This window comes from Entelurus aequoreus, linkage group LG02 (assembly GCF_033978785.1).
Source record: "Entelurus aequoreus isolate RoL-2023_Sb linkage group LG02, RoL_Eaeq_v1.1, whole genome shotgun sequence".
NCBI classification, from domain to species: Eukaryota; Metazoa; Chordata; class Actinopteri; order Syngnathiformes; family Syngnathidae; genus Entelurus; species Entelurus aequoreus.
Window position 1 is genome coordinate 78742654 of NC_084732.1, and position 18916 is coordinate 78761569.

General features: G+C 42.2%; 1 protein-coding gene across 1 annotated transcript in view; it reads left to right on the plus strand.

Annotated features, from left to right (window-relative positions):
- Window positions 1–4914: 4914 nt before the first annotated feature.
- Window positions 4915–18916, plus strand: part of lingo1b (leucine rich repeat and Ig domain containing 1b) — a 66219-nt gene continuing 52217 nt past the window's right edge. Inside the window, exon 1 of the mRNA XM_062069274.1 lies at window positions 4915–5041. Coding sequence (XP_061925258.1) covers window positions 5030–5041 — 12 coding nt within the window. The 5' untranslated portion in view covers window positions 4915–5029. The remainder of the gene's footprint in view (window positions 5042–18916) is intronic.

An 18916-nucleotide genomic window follows, 5' to 3' on the forward strand; every position in this document is an offset into this window, starting at 1 on the left:
CTTAGATCACAAACTTCAAACACGTACAATTCCGTTACATAAATTCAGTGTCAAAAAAACTTTGGTAATAAGTAACAAGTTATCCTCCATAGTCACCGCAATAATTAAAGCACCGTGTTGCGAGGGACATGACCTGGGGCCGTATTTATCAAGCTTCTTAGAATTACTCCTAAGAAGTCTGCTAAGAGTTGACTTATGAGTAAAGAAATTCTTCGCTGAAAGCTGCACTTAAAAGTTAGTTATCAAGCGTCTTACTCACACTTTCAGCGAAGTGTAGGACTGAATCTTAAGTGTCACACTCAGCTGAATTACGACATTACTATGTGCCGTAAACGGAATTTTAGGTGACGTCATTTCTGTGTCCATAGAAATGACCAATCACGGAAGGGAATCCCTTGTCTAAGAATAAAGAAATATCTTAGAAATATTTAAGTGGACAATGGGAGTGTATATTTTGACAATAAACTACAAAATAATACAAAACAAACAAACAATATTGGCAATGAATCAAAAATAAATGTCTCCTTTTCTTTCCAATTCATTACTTAGGCAACTAATTTGAAACTGGTGTGGGTGGCTCTATATATACTAGCCCACTGCAGCCACATGCAGAAATCAACATGGAATCGAAAAGAAAACCAAACTGGCGAGAGGAGGAGACACTGTTGCGTTTTCCCAGTGGCGAGATATCGAAGCATTGTGATGACCTTTAGTTCTGCTGTGAAAGCTCTGCTGCGTGATGTTGCTGATGAGATGACGCCCCTTATTAAATCTGTGACAAAAATAATACCCGCTCTGTCTAAACGATACCGTTTGATCAGCTGCTCGTCATCAAACAAAGCCAGGACATCCTTCCGCTCCCTGAACGTTCGCGCACGTCTCTCTCGCCTCAGTGCCATCCCCCGCTGGCAACTCCTAACCACTTAGGACACCTCTGAAGGTCTCTTAAATATCGTGGAGAGTAGGAGTGATTCTTAGACTTAAGAAAGTTGATAAATAGCTTTTATTCTTAAGTTTGAGAGTAGGGCTAAATTTCGTAAATTCTCAGGACTTAAGAGTAAAATGGCACTCTAAGACACTTGATAAATTTGGCCCCTGGTCCCTACACCTACACCCTAAAAAGAGCTCAGCAGCGCATGCACTTTTTGCGTCGGGTGAAAAGAGCACAGCTCCCTCCCCCCATTCTCACCACATTCTACAGAGGCACTATAGAGAGCCTACTGACCAACTGCATCTCTGTCTGGACTGGAGCCTGCAGTGCCTCAGACTGGAAGTCTCTGCAGAGAGTGGTGAGGACGGCGGAAAAGATCATCAGGGACCGTATTTATCAAGCGCCTTAGAGTGCCATTTTACACTTAAGTCCTGAGAATTTGCGAAATTTAGTCCAACTCTCAAACTTAAGAATAAAAGCTATTTATCAACTTTCTTAAGTCTAAGAATCACTCCTACTCTCCACGATATTTAAGAGACCTTCAGAGGTGTCCTAAGTGGTTAGGAGTTGCCAGCGGGGGATGGCACTGAGGCGAGAGAGACGTGCGCGAACGTTCAGGGAGCGGAAGGATGTCCTGGCTTTGTTTGATGACGAGCAGCTGATCAAACGGTATCGTTTAGACAGAGCGGGTATTATTTTTGTCACAGATTTAATACTTTTCGATTCCATGTTGATTTCTGCATGTGACTGCAGTGAGCTAGTATATATAGAGCCACCCACACCAGTTTCAAATTAGTTGCCTAATTAATGAATTGGAAAGAAAATGTTATGAGAGTAGCGTATGTGTGTGTGTGGCCCTTTAATAGGTGACAGCATGTGAGGTGAGTGACGTCAGTGAGTGTGTGGGCGACAGAAGAGAGGGAGCGGTAGCGTGAGTGCGGGCGGGGACTAGTTTGTTTTGTGTTGGATTGGCTGTGTGCAAGCAATCAATAAAGCAAGATTTGCAACTAATCGCCGGACTCATCATTCGCCCTAAAGTCGTCCGCTGTGGAGACCCACTGCCGGGTAAAGTGAAGGGTGTTGCCCCGAGCATACATCCTGGAGAAGTGTCTCCCCTGCGCTCTTCGACTGCGGTCTGGGAGCAGGAAGCAGGAAAGGTGCAACAAAAAGGAAACATTTATTTTTGATTCATTGCCAATATTGTTTGTTTTGTATTATTTTGTAGTTTAGTGTCAAAATATACACTCCCATTGTCCACTTAAATATTTCCAAGATATTTATTTATTCTTAGACAAGGGATTCCCTTCCGTGATTGGTCATTTCTATGGACACAGAAAAGACGTCACCTAAAATTCCGTCTACGGCACATAGTAATGTCGTAATTCAGCTCTGAGTGTGACACTTAAGATTCAGTCCTACACTTCGCTGAAAGTGTGAGTAAGACGCTTGATAGCTAACTTTTAAGTGCAGCTTTCAGCGAAGAATTTCTTTACTCCTAAGTCAACTCTTAGCAGACTTCTTAGGAGTAATTCTAAGAAGCTTGATAAATACGGCCCCTGGTCCCTACACCTACACCCAACGTTCCCTCTAAGGTGCGCACCTGAGCAATTGCGCACCGTTCACGCGTCCTCAGCGCACTGCAAATTAATGCCACGCAGGAAATCAAAAATCCCATCTGAACTTTAAACAAAATAAACATATTACAATGTATTCTGTATGATTTTGCAATGCAACTCTGTGAGTGACAAGTGACAACAAGAGTGGCCCCAATGAATAAAACAATCTTTGTCAACACAGTTCAATTATCGTCTGTCGAGACACTTTACGGACAGGAATTCCATCAATCACTTTATTGAGCAAGACTGTTTGTAACCACACCAAAAACAAGAACTGGTAATTTTCTGCCATACAAACCAGGCTTAAACCAACTTTGTCATCCGTCATATCAACAGAAGCCGCTCGCTCGCTCACCTGCACCAACACACGCACTCATGGCACTTAGCCAGTGCTGCGTTTATGGCCACAAAAAAAGTCGGACAACCCCAAAGCCACACAATGTGTAAATGCCAGGTTGTAACACTCTGACTCCTCAATCAGATGTGTGCTTATTTTACTGCCCTTTATTAAGAATGTTAATCTAAGGATATTATTCATGAAATATTGTCACTAGATTTCATAAATGCTAATAAAAAGATGTATTTTACAGACAGAAAGTTACAGGAACTAAATGTAATCTCTGAAAGGGGTAACATTTCTTTTAAAGGCAGGACCCACAGCCAGACATACAATACTAGCACATAGGTCATGAAAAACATGTTTTTTTGTTATTGTCATTGTAAGAGGGCAAAATCACTTATATCAGAAAATTATTTTAATAAAACATTTAAATTGTTATGATGTCAGGTTTGGGACAGGTGTGACGCTGGTGTAGCCACAGTATGCACGTCTGATGTCGCTCACATGTGCTCCACTGAATGCTCAGGGAGTTTGTGCGTTTGCTCACACACTTAAAAAATTAGAGGGAACATTGCCTACACCCTAAAAAGAGCTCAGCAGCGCTTGCACTCTTTGCGTCGGGTGAAAAGAGCACAGCTCCCTCCCCCCATTCTCACCACATTCTACAGATGCACTATAGACTGGACTGGAGCCTGCAGTGCCTCAGACTGGAAGTCTCTGCAGAGAGTGGTGAGGACGGCGGAAAAGATCATAGGGACTCCTCTTCCTCCTATCCAGGAAATCGCAAAAAGCCGCTGCCTGACCAGGGCCCACAAAATCTGCAGAGACTCCTCCCACCAAGGACTGTTTTCACTGCTGGACTCTAGAAAAAGTGGTTCCGCAGCCTCCGTAGCAGAACCTCAAGGTTCTGTAACAGCTTCTTCTCTCAGACCATAAGACTCTTGAACGCATCATAATAATCCCCTCAATCCCCCCCCAAAACGGATTAACTCACTGGAATATAAAGACAATATAACATACATCCATAAACGTGGATGCATATGCAAAAGTGCAATATATTTATCTGTACAGTAATCTAATTATTTATATCTGCACCTTATTGCTCATTTATCCTGCATGACAACGAGCTAACGCAACACAATGTTGCTCTTATCTGTACTGTAAAGTTCAAATTTGAATGACAATAAAAGTAAGTCTAAGTCTCTAAGTCTAACATACAAGCACAGCTCATGAGTATGGTTTTCCTTGACAAATATTGCACGCTCACAATCAATTATTAGTGCTTACGACGACATCGAGGAAAAGAACAACCGCACTAATCATCTTGTCCTCGCCTCGTTTTTTTGACTTGACTCGTTCAGTGACAAGGGCTCCTCCCGTCCACTCCGCTAAATCCTCCACCCCATATTCCCCTTTAAACATTTCCTGACGGAGGAGCTTCTCTTGGCACAGGCGGATGTTGCCTCAAACTGCCATTAAACACCTTTTATCCTTCTTCGGGGAAGATGACCCATTTCTTTTGTACTATGGACTTCATGGCTCATAAATGGGACAACGCTGTTGCAAGATTCAGTGATCTGTTCGACCCTATAATCACACCCGTGTCACCTTCTTGTCTTCATCCCCCCGGTCTTCCTCTACTCCTTTGTCCCCGCGTTTGTTTCCCGTCTCGTGCAAACAAGTCTACTCTATTTGCACAAATAACCGGTAGAAAAGAAAAAAAAAGTGACATCAGCGCAACGAGAGGACGCTCGTGTGCGTTTCTTTCCAACTCTCTTCATGTGTCCTCTCATTCTTCCAGGGCACTGCAGCTCCTCCTTCCACCGCTCTCCTCCGCCAACCCCCCTCCCGCCGTCCTCCTCCTTCCCAGTCGGCGCTCGGTGCAGCATGCATGTGAGCGCCTGCCAGGCTGCGTGTTTACATGTTAGCCCATCAGTGCTGGCGGATTTAGCGCATCTGGAGCGGACGGAGGCGTTTCTCAGATGTCCCCAACTTACAAGGGATCCTCGCCATCCGTCTCTAGCCCTCGGACCCCCGGCCCGTCTTGTCCGCTGCATCCCCCCCCCCCCCCGTCTCCATGCCTTTGGAGGCATTTCGAATTCCCCCTGGCAACATGGAGCTGCCTGAATTAGAATTCTCCGCATGACGGTCCTGGTGAGTACTCCCGTCTCTGTGGTGTTGGGGCTTTGAGCTTGGAGGATCAGATTTAATATGGTGCAGTGGTGGAGCCATGTGATAGCCGGTGAGCAAATTGATCTCAGGGATAAAATTGGATGGGTATAGTGGCAGTGATGGAAGGGGGGGGGGGGGGGGGGATTATTCACAGAGGGGAGCTTCAGATCTCATTTGTGCTTTGTCATCCAAATGGGTTTCATTTTGTTCTGAGCTTTATGCAATAGAACTCACATGGTCTGCGAGTATGCCTTAAAGCTGTCATCAATACAATGGATGCAGAAACGCCGCTGCACAAACACTATGATTAATTTTTTTTATCACAGCTGAAGGTGTGAGACTGTGTTTTTTTGGTCTTTATGTCTCATTAACATTCATGATCCTCCAAATGCCAGCAAACTCCGCCACTTAATTTATTCAGTGCCACCTTTCGCTGTTGGCTGTTTCCAGTGCTGATGAGGGACCCTCTGGTTTGCCACAGGTCATATCAATGGGTGGCGGGCAGTGGACGCGGAGGTGGGGGAGCTCGGGCTTAGGGGGAAGAGGGGATGGACTTTGTTTGATGATTTATGCAAGCCATGAATGAGCTCTCATATTTCAAAATCCTACCGCGTGGTGAATTTGCATAAGTGTAAGCGTGGCTGCAACACTCCTGTCACCCTCTCGCCTCGTAACATCGCATGAATAACCTATGCAGACCTGACCTCGGAGTCAAAAAGGTCTGCTTTTCATCGCCGAGGCTTAGTTTTTGCATTACCCTATTTACTGCCGCTGCTCAACATCACTTCTAAGGACAGGATAGAACAACAAGGTTCGTCCTTTAATCGTCTAGACAAGATTCCGTAGTTCCTTCATGAAATCAAAGTGTGTGAGAAAAAGAAAAATAGCTACAAGAAGATACAAAAAAAGGGAGAACACTGATCACCAAATGAGGCGTAAGAAGGGGGACATGCCAATTACCGTATTTTCCGGAGCACAGGGCGCACCAGATTATAAGGCGCACTGCCGATAAATGGTCTATTTTTTATCTGTTTTCATATATAAGGCGCACCGGATTATAGGGCGCATTAAAAGACTCATATTTTATATTTTTTTTTAAATGGAAACCACTTCCTTGTGGTCTACATAACATGTAATGGTGGTTCTTTGGTCAAAATGTTGCATAGATTATGTTTTACGAATCATCTTCAAGCCACTTTCTGACAGTCGCTTCCGGATGCGCCGTTTTTTGTGGGCGGTCTTATTTACGTGGCTCACCTTCGACAGCGTCTTCTCCCCGTCATCGTTGTTGTAGCGGTGTAGCGTGCAAGGACGGGAGTGGAAGAAGTGTCAAAAGATGGAGCTAACTGTTTTAATGACATTCAGACTTTACTTAAATCAATAACGGAGCAGTATCTCCTTATCCGGAAACAACACCAGAAATGTGACCGGAACTCTAATAACTAAAGTTCCTTGGGTGAATAATGTAAACTCACTACGCCGGTATGTTTTAGCGCTTTCATGGCGAGTTTACTGACAGATATAAGTAAGAACTTTACACTTTTTTATATTAGAAATGGCAACAGCGGAGGATTAATGTCCCAAAACAAAAAGATAGAGAAAAAGAAGATGCTTATCAACTATGGCGTCGGCGAGGATGCGTGCAATTTTTGAGGATTTATGCAGATCCCAAATACAGATCAGCAGGTGCCAGAAGGTATGAAAAGTTGCTTTTGCATAATATTGCGAAACAAAACGCCGGATAATATGTCTTACCTTATACACACAGCATAATAATACTTGTATGTTTAATGCGCCGACAATCCATCATGCGGTGTGGCTTCATAGTTTACCAAAGTCGTACTAAAACATTTTGATAGATTTTTGAGCGATGTGTGTAATGTTTTATATTTTCAATGGAACATTTAAAATGTTGGTGTTGAGACCCATCCTATTGCAGGTTACACTTATCCCTTATGTTTGACTGCCATCTACTGGTCACACACAGCATTACACCATATACCAAATAAAATAGGTTTGAGGTAAGCTCAATCAAACGTATTCCTTACATTGGGCGCACCGGGTCATAAGGCGCACTGTCGGGTTCTGAGGGGAAAAAAAGCATTTTAAAGGCCTACTGAAATGATTTTTTTAAATTTAAACGGGAATAGCAGATCCATTCTATGTGTCATACTTGATCATTTCGCGATATTGCCATATTTTTGCTGAAAGGATTTAGTAGAGAAAATTGACGATAAAGTTCGCAACTTTTGCTCGCTGATAAAAAAAAGCCTTGCCTGTACCGGAAGTAGCGTGACGTCACAGGAGCTAGTATTCCTCACAATTCCCCATTGTTTACAATGGAGCGAGAGAGATTCGGACCGAGAAAGTGACGATTACCCCATTAATTTGAGCGAGGATGAAAGATTCGTAGATGAGGAACGTTACAGTGAAGGACTTGAGAGGCAGTGATGGACGTATCTTTTTTCGCTCTGACCGTAACTTAGGTACAAGCTGGCTCATTGGATTCCACACTCTCCTTTTTCTATTGTGGATCACGGATTTGTATTTTAAACCACCTCGGATACTATATCCTCTTGAAAATGAGAATCGAGAACGCGAAATGGACATTCAGTGCCTTTTATCTCCACGACAATACATCGGCGAAATGCTTTAGCTACGAGCTAACGTGATAGCATCGTGCTTTAACTGCATATAGAAACAAAAAAAATAAACCCCTGACTGGAAGGATGGATAGAAAATCAACAATACTATTAAACCGTGGACATGTAAATACACGGTTAATGCTTTCCAGGCTGGCGAAGGTTAACAATGCTGTGCTAACGACGCCATTGAAGCTAACTTAGCAACTTAGCAACCGGACCGCAAAGAGCTATGCTAAAAACATTAGCTCTCCACCTACGCCAGCCAGCCCTCATCTGCTCATCAACACCCGTGCTCACCTGCGTTCCAGCGATCGGCAGAAGGACGAAGGACGTTTGGCGGCCCGGAGACGTAGGAAGTCAAGGTGAGGTCGGCGGCTAGCGCGTCTGCTCTCCAACAAAGTCCTCCTGGTTGTGTTGCTGTAGTCCGTTGCTAATACACCGATCCCACCTACAACTGTCTTCTTTGCAGCCTTCATTGTTCATTAAACAAATTGCAAAAGATGGAATTATGAAATGAAAACAGAGCTTTTTGTATAGGATTCTACGGGGTACCATAACTTCCGTTACTCTGACTTCGTCACGCGCATACGTCATCATACCGCGACGTTTCAGCCGGATATTTCCCGGGAAATTTTAAATGTCACTTTATAAGTTAACCCGGCCTTATTGGCATGTGTTGCAATGTTAAGATTTCATCATTGATATACTGTATAAACTATCAGACTGCGTGGTCGGTAGTAGTGGGTTTCAGTAGGCCTTTAAGTGTGGTCCTTAAAATACGACAGATACTATTTTACACAATAGCATAGCATAAACATGGTAACTGTCTGTTTAGGAAGCTCAAACAAGCACAATGAACAAGTAATTATACTAACATATTGAAAACAGCATGGTTAGACGTATGCCCCTTGGCCAAATACAGTGTGTTAAAGAGAGACCACACCATCCCATATGGTGATGAGGGGAAAAAATGAAACATTGCCGCCACAGTGTTGTGTTGACTGTAGCTATGTTATCAGTAGAATTAATGCAAAGTATGTGTTTAATTGTTCACTGTTTCTAAAGATCACCATGATTGGGAGCGAGATAATATTTGCCTTGAGCGTATTTGTTGTTTCTATGGACACTTCATTTCTCATATGTCCAATAGCATATGAGTCCCACCAACGTTGGATGGAATCACCCCTTTCCACACCTGGCTAAATTGCGGCCCTAAACGGAATATTATGTTGAGTATAATCATTGCAAAAACTGTTCACACTTTTTTATTTACTGTACAGGCCAAAAGTTGGGACACACCTTCTCCTCATTCAATGCATTTTCTTTATTTTCATGACTATTTACATTGTAGATTGTCACTGAAGGCATCAAAACTATGAATGAACACATGTGAAGTTATGTACTTAACAAAAACAGGTAAAATAACTGAAAACATGTTTTGTATTCTAGTTTCTTCAAAATAGCCACCCTTTGCTCTGATGACGGCTTTGCACACTCTTGGCATTCTCTCGATTAACTTCAAGCACACCTGTGAAGTGAAAACCATTTCAGGTGACTACCTCTTGAAGCTCAAACTTTTGACCTGTTCTGTATGTGAAATAGTTTGAATACATTGAATCAATTTAATTTGATGCATTTTTTGTACTAAAACAAATAATTTTTAATTGTATTAAAATAACAAATTGAAATTCTTAGTACTTGGGAATCGATACCGAGATATATATATATATATATATATATATATATATATATATATATATATATATATATATATATATATATATATATATATATATATATATATATATATATATATATATATATATACACACACACACTACCGTTCAAAAGTTTGGGGTCACCCAAACAATTTTGTGGAATAGCCTTCATTTCTAAAAACAAGAATAGACTGTCGAGTTTCAGATGAAAGTTCTCTTTTTCTGGCCATTTTGAGCGTTTAATTGACCCCACAAATGTGATGCTCCAGAAACTCAATCTGCTCAAAGGAAGGTCAGTTTTGTAGCTTCTGTAACGAGCTAAACTGTTTTCAGATGTGTGAACATGATTGCACAAGGGTTTTCTAATCATCAATTAGCCTTCTGAGCCAATGAGCAAACACATTGTACCATTAGAACACTGGAGTGATAGTTGCTGGAAATGGGCCTCTATACACCTATGTAGATATTGCACCAAAAACCAGACATTTGCAGCTAGAATAGTCATTTACCACATTAGCAATGTATAGAGTGTATTTCTTTAAAGTTAAGACTAGTTTAAAGTTATCTTCATTGAAAAGTACAGTGCTTTTCCTTCAAAAATAAGGACATTTCAATGTGACCCCAAACTTTTGAACGGTAGTGTATATATATATATATATATATATATATATATATATATATATATATATATATATATATATATATATATATATATATATATATATATATATATATATATATATATATATATCAATCAATGTTTATTTATATAGCCCTAAATCACGAATGTCTCAAAGAGCTGCACAAGCCACAACGTCATCCTCGGTTCAGATACCACATCAGGGCAAGGAAAAACTCAACCCAATGGGACAATGAGAAAACTTGGAGAGGACTGCAGAAATATATATATATATATATATATATATATATATATATATATATATATATATATATATATATATATATATATATATATATATATATAATGTTTTAAATGTTGAACTTTAACTTCTATGATTCGTGGCATTGCACCTTCACCTCGGAAGAAGTCTGTCTTTGTGTGTGCCAAGCTCTTCAAAGAGTCCTGCTTCAGAAACCTGCGCCAGTATGAAGATGGATACTCCAATAAAGTACTTTTCATTTTTTAACGGCAATGAAGGAGACAATGAATCAGTAAGTAGTAACAGTAGGTTAGAAATGTGTTAAAGATAATTTCGCAATTTTAGCTTGGTTTGTTGTGTAACTAGCTTAGCCTTCTAATGTAAGACAACTGCATCACGGTCCTCTGGCAAAATAAAGAATGGTTTTCCTAAAAAATACTTCGAATTGGATCAGTACTTACTATGTTTGACAACGGACAATTTAATGATATGTAATCCGTTACTACGTGCGTAGCTGACAGCCTTCAGCCTCTATTGTTAATAACTTGAAGCAGCTCAGCAGCGGAGTTATTCACATGATATAGAATAGAAAAGGTTTGTATTGTTAATATACACATATATACGTCCAGGGTCTAACATTAGAAAGGTACAGCTTAACCTTATTCAGCGTAGAGTTCCAGACACGTACTGAACCTGGGTTTCCTTCCTCTCTCTCGTCCACCCGCATCGCCTCCTTCCTTGTTGTCAACAACAAATTACGGTGAGCCGCTGGTCTCGCAGCATCATCTGGGATGTTGTGGTGAAAGTCACTCAAAACAGATGAATGGTGCCGTTTACCGGTGTCTATGGTGCACAATGAAAGCAAGAAAGCTAAAAAAACTACAAAACATTTCTGCCGGGCGGGGGTGGAATGCACACTCAGCGTGAGGGGGCGTGAAAAAAATAGGTCTGTAAAACAAAATCTATGCAAATGTTTCACCAAAGAACCACCGTTACATTTTATGTAGGCCGCAAGGAAGTGTGACACTTTTGATAATAACATTTATTTAACATTTAATAGTGAGCTGATAGTGATAACTATGATTGATTGAAACTTGTATTAGTATATTGCACAGTACAGTACATATTGCACAGTACAGTACATATTCCGTACAATTGACCACTAAATGGTAACACCCGAATAAGTTTTTCAACTTGTTTAAGTCGGGGTCCACGTTAATCAATTCATGGTATGCTGTATAGTTGTTGTCTTGTTTTCTTACACTTCTGAGTCTCATTTTCAAACTTTAGAGGGACAAGCGGTAATAAATGGATGAATGGATGGATGTAGTAAACTTTGTTTGCAGTTGCAATTCAAAGACATTAAATGGCAGTTGCGTATTCAATGTTGCCGTAGCCGGGGAGTTGTCTTTGCCATTTAAATGAAAATGTAGTCTTTTGTTGTGCTCTAAACTGTAAGTAGTGTACTTAATACACACAAGCTGTTTGATTGTCACGTGCATCTTAGTTGTAGTTTTCATCACCCAATTTGGATATGTTAAATTTGACATATAAAATTGTTAATGCTTATCAGTAGAGATGTCCGATATGCTTTAAAATGTAATATCGGAAAATATCGGTATCGTTTTTTTTATTATCGGTATCGTTTTTATTTATTTATTTTTTTAATTAAATCAACAAAAAACACAAGATACACTTACAATTAGTGCACCAACCCAAAAAATCTCCCTCCCCCATTTACACTCATTCACACTCATTCACACTCATTCACACAAAAGGGTTGTTTCTTTCTTTTATTAATATTCTGGTTCCTACATTATATATCAATATAGATCAATACAGTCTGCAAGGGATACAGTCCGTAAGCACACATGATTGTGCGTGCTGCTGGTCCACTAATAGTACTAACCTTTAACAGTTAATTTTACTCATTTTCATTAATTGCTAGTTTCTATGTAACTGTGTTTATATTGTTTTACTTTCTTTTTTATTCAAGAAAATGTTTTTAATTTATTCATCTTATTTTATTTTATTAATTTTTTTAAAAAAGGACCCTTATCTTCACCATACCTGGTTGTCCAAATTAGGCATAATAATGTGTTAATTCCACGACTGTATATATCGGTATCGGTTGATATTGGTATCGGTAATTAAAGAGTTGGACAATATCGGAATATCAAATATCGGCAAAAAGCCATTATCGGACATCCCTACTTATCAGTAGAATGTATATGGCAAATTTAAAATAAATTAGCATCAAGCTAGCACTTAAAAAAAAAAGTGCTTGCTTACTTGCTTTGTTGGCATGGAAAATAGCAACATTACTTAGAGGCAGTTTGGCAGAGTCTGCTCTCAGTGCTGCTTGAATGCTTCTTTCCTCGCCGAGTGTTCGAGCCAAGTATGCAAAAACATTTTTTTATCAAAACATGGCCATGTGTGATTTTATGTGAATTGATACCTGGTAGTACCGACTGAAATCAGTCTGTGCTTATACAAGTACTGGATCGGGTACACATCCTAGTGATGGAGCAGAAAGAGGCTAGGAATACAGTAACATTTAGGGATGTGCGTATCGATACAGAAATATTGATACGCCGATACCAGATCTCAGATCAAAATATCAATACTTTTGATACTATTAGTTCAGGGGTGTCCAAAACTTTCTCCACCAATGGCGCATGCTGAAAAGTCAAAGTATGCGGGGGCCATATTGATATTTTTCATTTAAAAAAATATGCTAAAAACAAATATTGTGTCAGCGGGATGAGTTTGCTAAGTAAAAAAATGAGCCAAAATGTTTGAATGTAAGAAACGGATGTTCTAAATGTGTCCACTAGATTTCGCAATAGCAATTATTTGTATCTTTGTAGATGATGCTACATATGTAAAAAAAAAATAAACCACATGAGTTAGTACATCAGTCGGGGAAAATGAGCAAACTACATGAATAACATCCTGTAATTTGATTTTGATATTATTTTTTTTATCTTGATTGATTGAAAATTAACACCAATGAGTTGACTGATGAACATTATCACATAATTTATTCAGAAAGTATAAATAACAACAAATGAAGATAGAATAATATTAACCGCAGCATGTAAGTGTAAAAAAAACCCCAACAACATTATGATTTGTACATCTTCTGAATGTGCTTGTTCTATTTTTAAACAAAGAAAACAATCTGAAGTTGTCTTTATTTTTAAGTTATCGTGCCGTGATTTTACCAGTCCGGCCCACTTGGGAGTGGATTTTTATCCACATGGCCCCCCATCTAAAATGAGTTTGACACCTCTGACTTAGTATATTATAATAATTATTAGTTAGATGTTCTCATTAGATACCGATTGTTTTGCTTTTTTCTTACATTTTTACTGTTACTTTTTCCCCATTTAAGAATGAATAAAAACAAATAATAAACTTTTTTCTACCATACTGAAAAGTCAAGTATAGGGGGCGGTAATGTTGATTTTTATATATATATATATATAAAAGATAAAACCACATATTATTTTATATTTAAAGCAAAAAACTTTGTGTTATGGATGACTAAGTATATTGTTACCAGACATTAGTTTAAAATGTTCCGCTTTTTCTGATTATACTCAGATTGTTTTGCCCTTTTTTCTTACATTTTACTGTTCTTTCTTTCGTTATCGTTTTGAAAATACACAATTTACTTTACTTTAGCAGACACGTCAAGTATATTTGCACCAAGTATCGGTATCGGTTCATTATCGCCAATACCAGCCTGAATTGTACTTGGTATCGGATCGGAAAGAAAATCAGTGGTATCGCACATCACTAGTAAAATTGAACCAATTGACATTTTATATGCGCTTTTTTTACGCAAAACAGGACCCCTTTTGGATTGTGGGGCCCGACGCACATCGCGTGATCTGCGTATAAAAAGTATAAATTTTTTTCAAATTAATTTTTTTTCTTACTCTCCTCACCAACTTACATCACCCCTGGCTGCAGATGTGAATCTTGGATTGCGTCCTAATATTATGTGTAACGTCAGCCATCCTGAAAAGAGAAAGTGACTGCAGCAGTGACTGTGAGCCAGACTGTGAGCAGTGTTGATGTGGTCAGATGACCATAAAGGAAGATCCGTCACTGGATACTCAAATTTGTGTCCGGCAAACGCACTCAGGAAGTCAAATTACTGCTGCTCTGCGGCAACCTTGCTCATTTAAATAAGTCATAAAAAAAATAATTCTAATAATAAAATCTTTGCACCAAAAATGAGAGTCAAGGGTCGTTAAGATGCGAGACCATGGCTGCCTCATGTTCATGCGCATGTTTTAACACTCTGGACCACAACAATACTGAAGAAGAAATATAATATTTAGATTCACTTTGTTAGACTCCACCCGTGTTCTTTTGTTAAACAGTCAGAGGTCGGGTCTTCTGGAAGATTTCACAAGTGTTTATTAAAATAGGTCACGGGTAAAAGTTACAGCGTTGGTCTCACTCCCGCAAATGCATTATTGATCACAGACGTGACAATCGCCAGTGGATGCCTCCACAAAAGTGAGGCCTGATGAAGAGTTATTCACTCTCTCTACAGCATAAGAGCCTAGAAGTCCAATGGGTCAACGAGTCCATGGTCAACGAGTGTTCACGATTGCGCGGCCCAGTCCAAAGAAAAGGAAGTGACGAAGAGCAAGACGCCTGAGTGATTTTATCTATCAACAAAGTGGTATTTTGTCAATAGGAAGTTTCGGACTATAAGGCGCACCTAAAATCCTTTAATTTTCTCAAAACTCGACAGTGTTATAACTCGGTGCGCCTGAAGTACGGAATAATGTTGGTTGTGCTTACCGACCTCAAAGCTATTTTATTTGGTACATGGTGAAATGTGACCAGTAGATGGCAGTCACACATAAGATATACGTGTAGTGTGTGTGTGCAGAAAACATCGCACAGGGCGATGTGATGCGTCTAGTGCAGTAGCCTTGGAGTAGTAGTACCTGTAGTTAGTGCATGCTGCATGCCGCTTTTGCTTGCTATGCTGCATGCTGCTTCTGCCTGATACTCATTGCTTTCAGCTAGTGCCGCCGGCTAGCCCTCTGTCTCAGAGGGCGAAAAGAGGAGCCGAGTGCATAAGCCTCCTCAGCCGGTACATAGCCTCTCCATTGTCAAGACTCGTACATGCCTCCTCGTGGCCACACACGGTAACTGGAACCTCGCGGTTCCAGGCTAAGTTGTACGGGATCTCGGAGCAGCAGGGGGCCCCAGAGACGGGGCATGCAGGCCCACCGGTGTGTGGACATGCCCTGGTGCCCAGTCAACCCCTGTCCCAGCTATGGGTAAATAACCCCAGCTATGGGCGAATAGTGAAAACCGCCTCAACGGTGGACCAGGCGGAAGATGGCGGCAGCGGAATGCACCACAACGGCTGGGAAGGCGGATGAAGGCTGCAGCAAAGACGGGTCCCCAGTCGTCTTGGTCTCCATGCCACTGGACCCTGGCCCGCTCAATGCCAAGGACTGTGTGGTGGCTGACCGTGCACCAGTCTCCCCACATTAAAAGATTCCACGCACAGGCGTCCTCCATATAGGGAATCCACCCTAACATCCCGGATTAAGTCCTATGGCGACCAGCGAATGGCGACGGGGGTAGGATTGTGAGATCTGGAAGCCTCCAGTCAAAAACTGGCACATAAGGCGGTGGGTGCAAGATTCAGTCGCTGGGCTCTTGGAATGAGGCAGAAAGAGCCCTTCGGCAGCTACACTCACGACTGAGCAGTCCTCTTTAGGATCCACTCTGCTCACCCCACCTGGGGAAGGGGCTAGAAAAGGTGCCCTAAAAATAGCCTGCCTCTAACCTCCCGACTGGACTACCGCATCCAGAGGGATCACCATATGCGGTCGAAAAACACGAAATATGAATTTTGGAGCGTGGAATGTACGCACAATGATGGATAATACGGCCAGCGACAGACCAGAGAGGAGAACTGCGATCATTGCCAGGGAACTGCAGAGATGCCGGATAGACATAGCTGCACTTTCCGAAACCCGACGTGCAGACGAAGGACAACTGAAGGAGGAAAAGGGTGGCTACACTTTCTTCTGGAAAGGAAAAGCCTCTGATGAGCCCAGAATCCATGGGGTTGGATTTGCCATCAGAAACCAGCTTGTTAGTCACCTCTCTGAACTTCCCGTGGGGATTAGTGAACGTCTCATGACTGTCCGTCTGGTGCTCACCAACAACCAGATGGCAACAGTTATCAGCGCCTATGCCCCTACTTTAGACTCTGAAGACGAAGTAAAAGAGACCTTCTACGCCTGCTTAGATGAGACACTGTCTAGGATCCCAAAGGAGGATAAGATTATTCTCCTAGGTGACTTTAATGCCAGGGTCGGCCGGGACCAACACCTCTGGAAGGGCACTATAGGGAAGGAAGGCATCGGGAACATCAACTCCAATGGAATCCTGCTTCTCAGCAAATGTTCACAGCACAACCTCACAATTACCAACACTCTCTTCCGCCAGAAAAACAAACTGAAGGCATCTTGGAGGCATCCTCGATCCAAACAATGGCATCTCATTGACTATGTCATTGTGCGAGCCAGGGACCGTTGTGATGTGAACATCACAAGGGCCATGTTGGACACAGATGCCTGTTGGACAGATCACCGCCTCATTCGCTCCACAATGTCCATCAGACTTAAGAGGAAAAGGAGGGTTCAAAAGAAGCAGATCCGGCCAAGGCTGAACCTCGAAGGCCTGAATGAAACTGCCACCCAGCAGCAACTTCAGACATCCCTTGAGGAAAGCCTCCAGCAGGAATACCCTGATAACATCGAAGAACACTGGAACCTGCTCAAATCAACCATCCTCGTTACCTGTAAAACCACCCTTGGGTACAAGTCCAGAAAACACCAGGACTGGTTTGATGAGAACGACACAGAGATAGAACAGCTCATCTCCAAAAAACGGAGTGCCTTTCACACCTGGCAGAATGATGTGACCTGTAAAGCCAAAAGAATAGCTCACTCGAGAGCCAAGGCAGATGTTCAGAGCCGGGTAAGGGAGCTTAAGAACTCCTGGTGGACTGAAAGGGCTCTGGAGATCCAGAGACTAGCAGACTCAGGGGACACCAGAGGCTTTTTTAGTGCTACCAAGGCTGTCTATGGGCCAACTTACCGCGGCCTAAACCCCCTGCGCTCAAAGGATGGGCAGCAGCTGCTAAAGGACAATGAGTCCATTAATGCCCGATGGAAGGAGCACTTTCAGGAACTCCTCAATCGTGACAGCACAGCTGAACCAGACATCACCAACCACATCCCCCAGAGTCCCATCAGGGAAGATATGGGGGAACCCCCCACCATAACAGAGGTTCAAGATGCCATCAGGAGTCTAAGGAACAACAAGGCTGCCGGACCAGATGGGATCCCAGCGGAGATCCTAAAGGAAGGTGGAAGAGAGCTCCTGTATCAAATCCACACCCTACTTCTCAAGGTCTGGGAAAAAGAAGAACTCCCCTCAGAGCTCAGGAACGCTCTTATTGTGACCATATTCAAGAAGGGGGACAAGGCTGACTGTGGAAACTACAGGGGCATCTCACTCCTGTCAACAACTGGCAAAATCTTAGCTCGTGTCCTTGCAAATCGATTGCTACCACTATCTGAGGAAGCACTCCCAGAATCACAGTGTGGCTTTCGCCCAGCTAGAGGCACAGCCGACATGATTTTTACAGCCCGCCAACTCCAGGAAAAATGTCGTGAACAAAGACAGCCTTTGTACATGGCCTTCATAGACCTGACAAAGGCCTTTGACACGGTAGACCGTCAGGCTCTGTGGAGTGTGCTGTCGAGGTGCGGCTGCCACGATAAATTTATCAGAATAGTGAGGCTTCTACATGATGGCATGGCAGCCACAGTGCTCAGCAACAGCGGCTCCGAGTCTGAGCCTTTCACTGTGGAGACGGGTGTCAAGCAAGGGTGTATCATAGCTCCCACCCTGTTTGCCATCTTTATTGGTGCTATACTGCACCTCATTGGCAAAGAGTTGCCACAGGGGATCCCCATCCTGTATAGAACCGATGGCAGGCTCTTTAACCTTAACAGGTTCAAAGCCAAGAGCAAAGTTAGAAACACCACTATCATGGAGCTTCAGTACGCGGACGACAACGCCATCGCAGCACACTCAGCAGAAGAACTTCAGGGTATCTTGAATGCCTTTGCTAAGGCATACAGAGCCCTGGGCCTTGCCCTCAACATCAAGAAGACCCAGGTCCTACATCAACCTCCACCCAACCAGCCAACTAATCAGCCCGCCATAAACGTGGACAACACCCCCCTTGAAAACGTTGACCACTTCCCATACCTCGGCAGCATCCTCTCCTCCAAAGCGGACATTGACTCAGAGGTCAACCATCGCCTGAGCTGTGCCAGTGGAGCCTATGCCAGACTCAGGAGGAGAGTCTTTGAGGACCGGGATCTAAGGGCTCAAACAAAGCTCCTGGTCTACAGAGCTGTTGTCATCCCCACCCTGCTGTATGGGGCAGAGTCATGGACTACTTACAGTAGGCACCTGAGAGCCCTGGAACAACATCACCAGCGATCCCTACGGAGGATTTTGAGGATCAGTTGGGAGGACAGA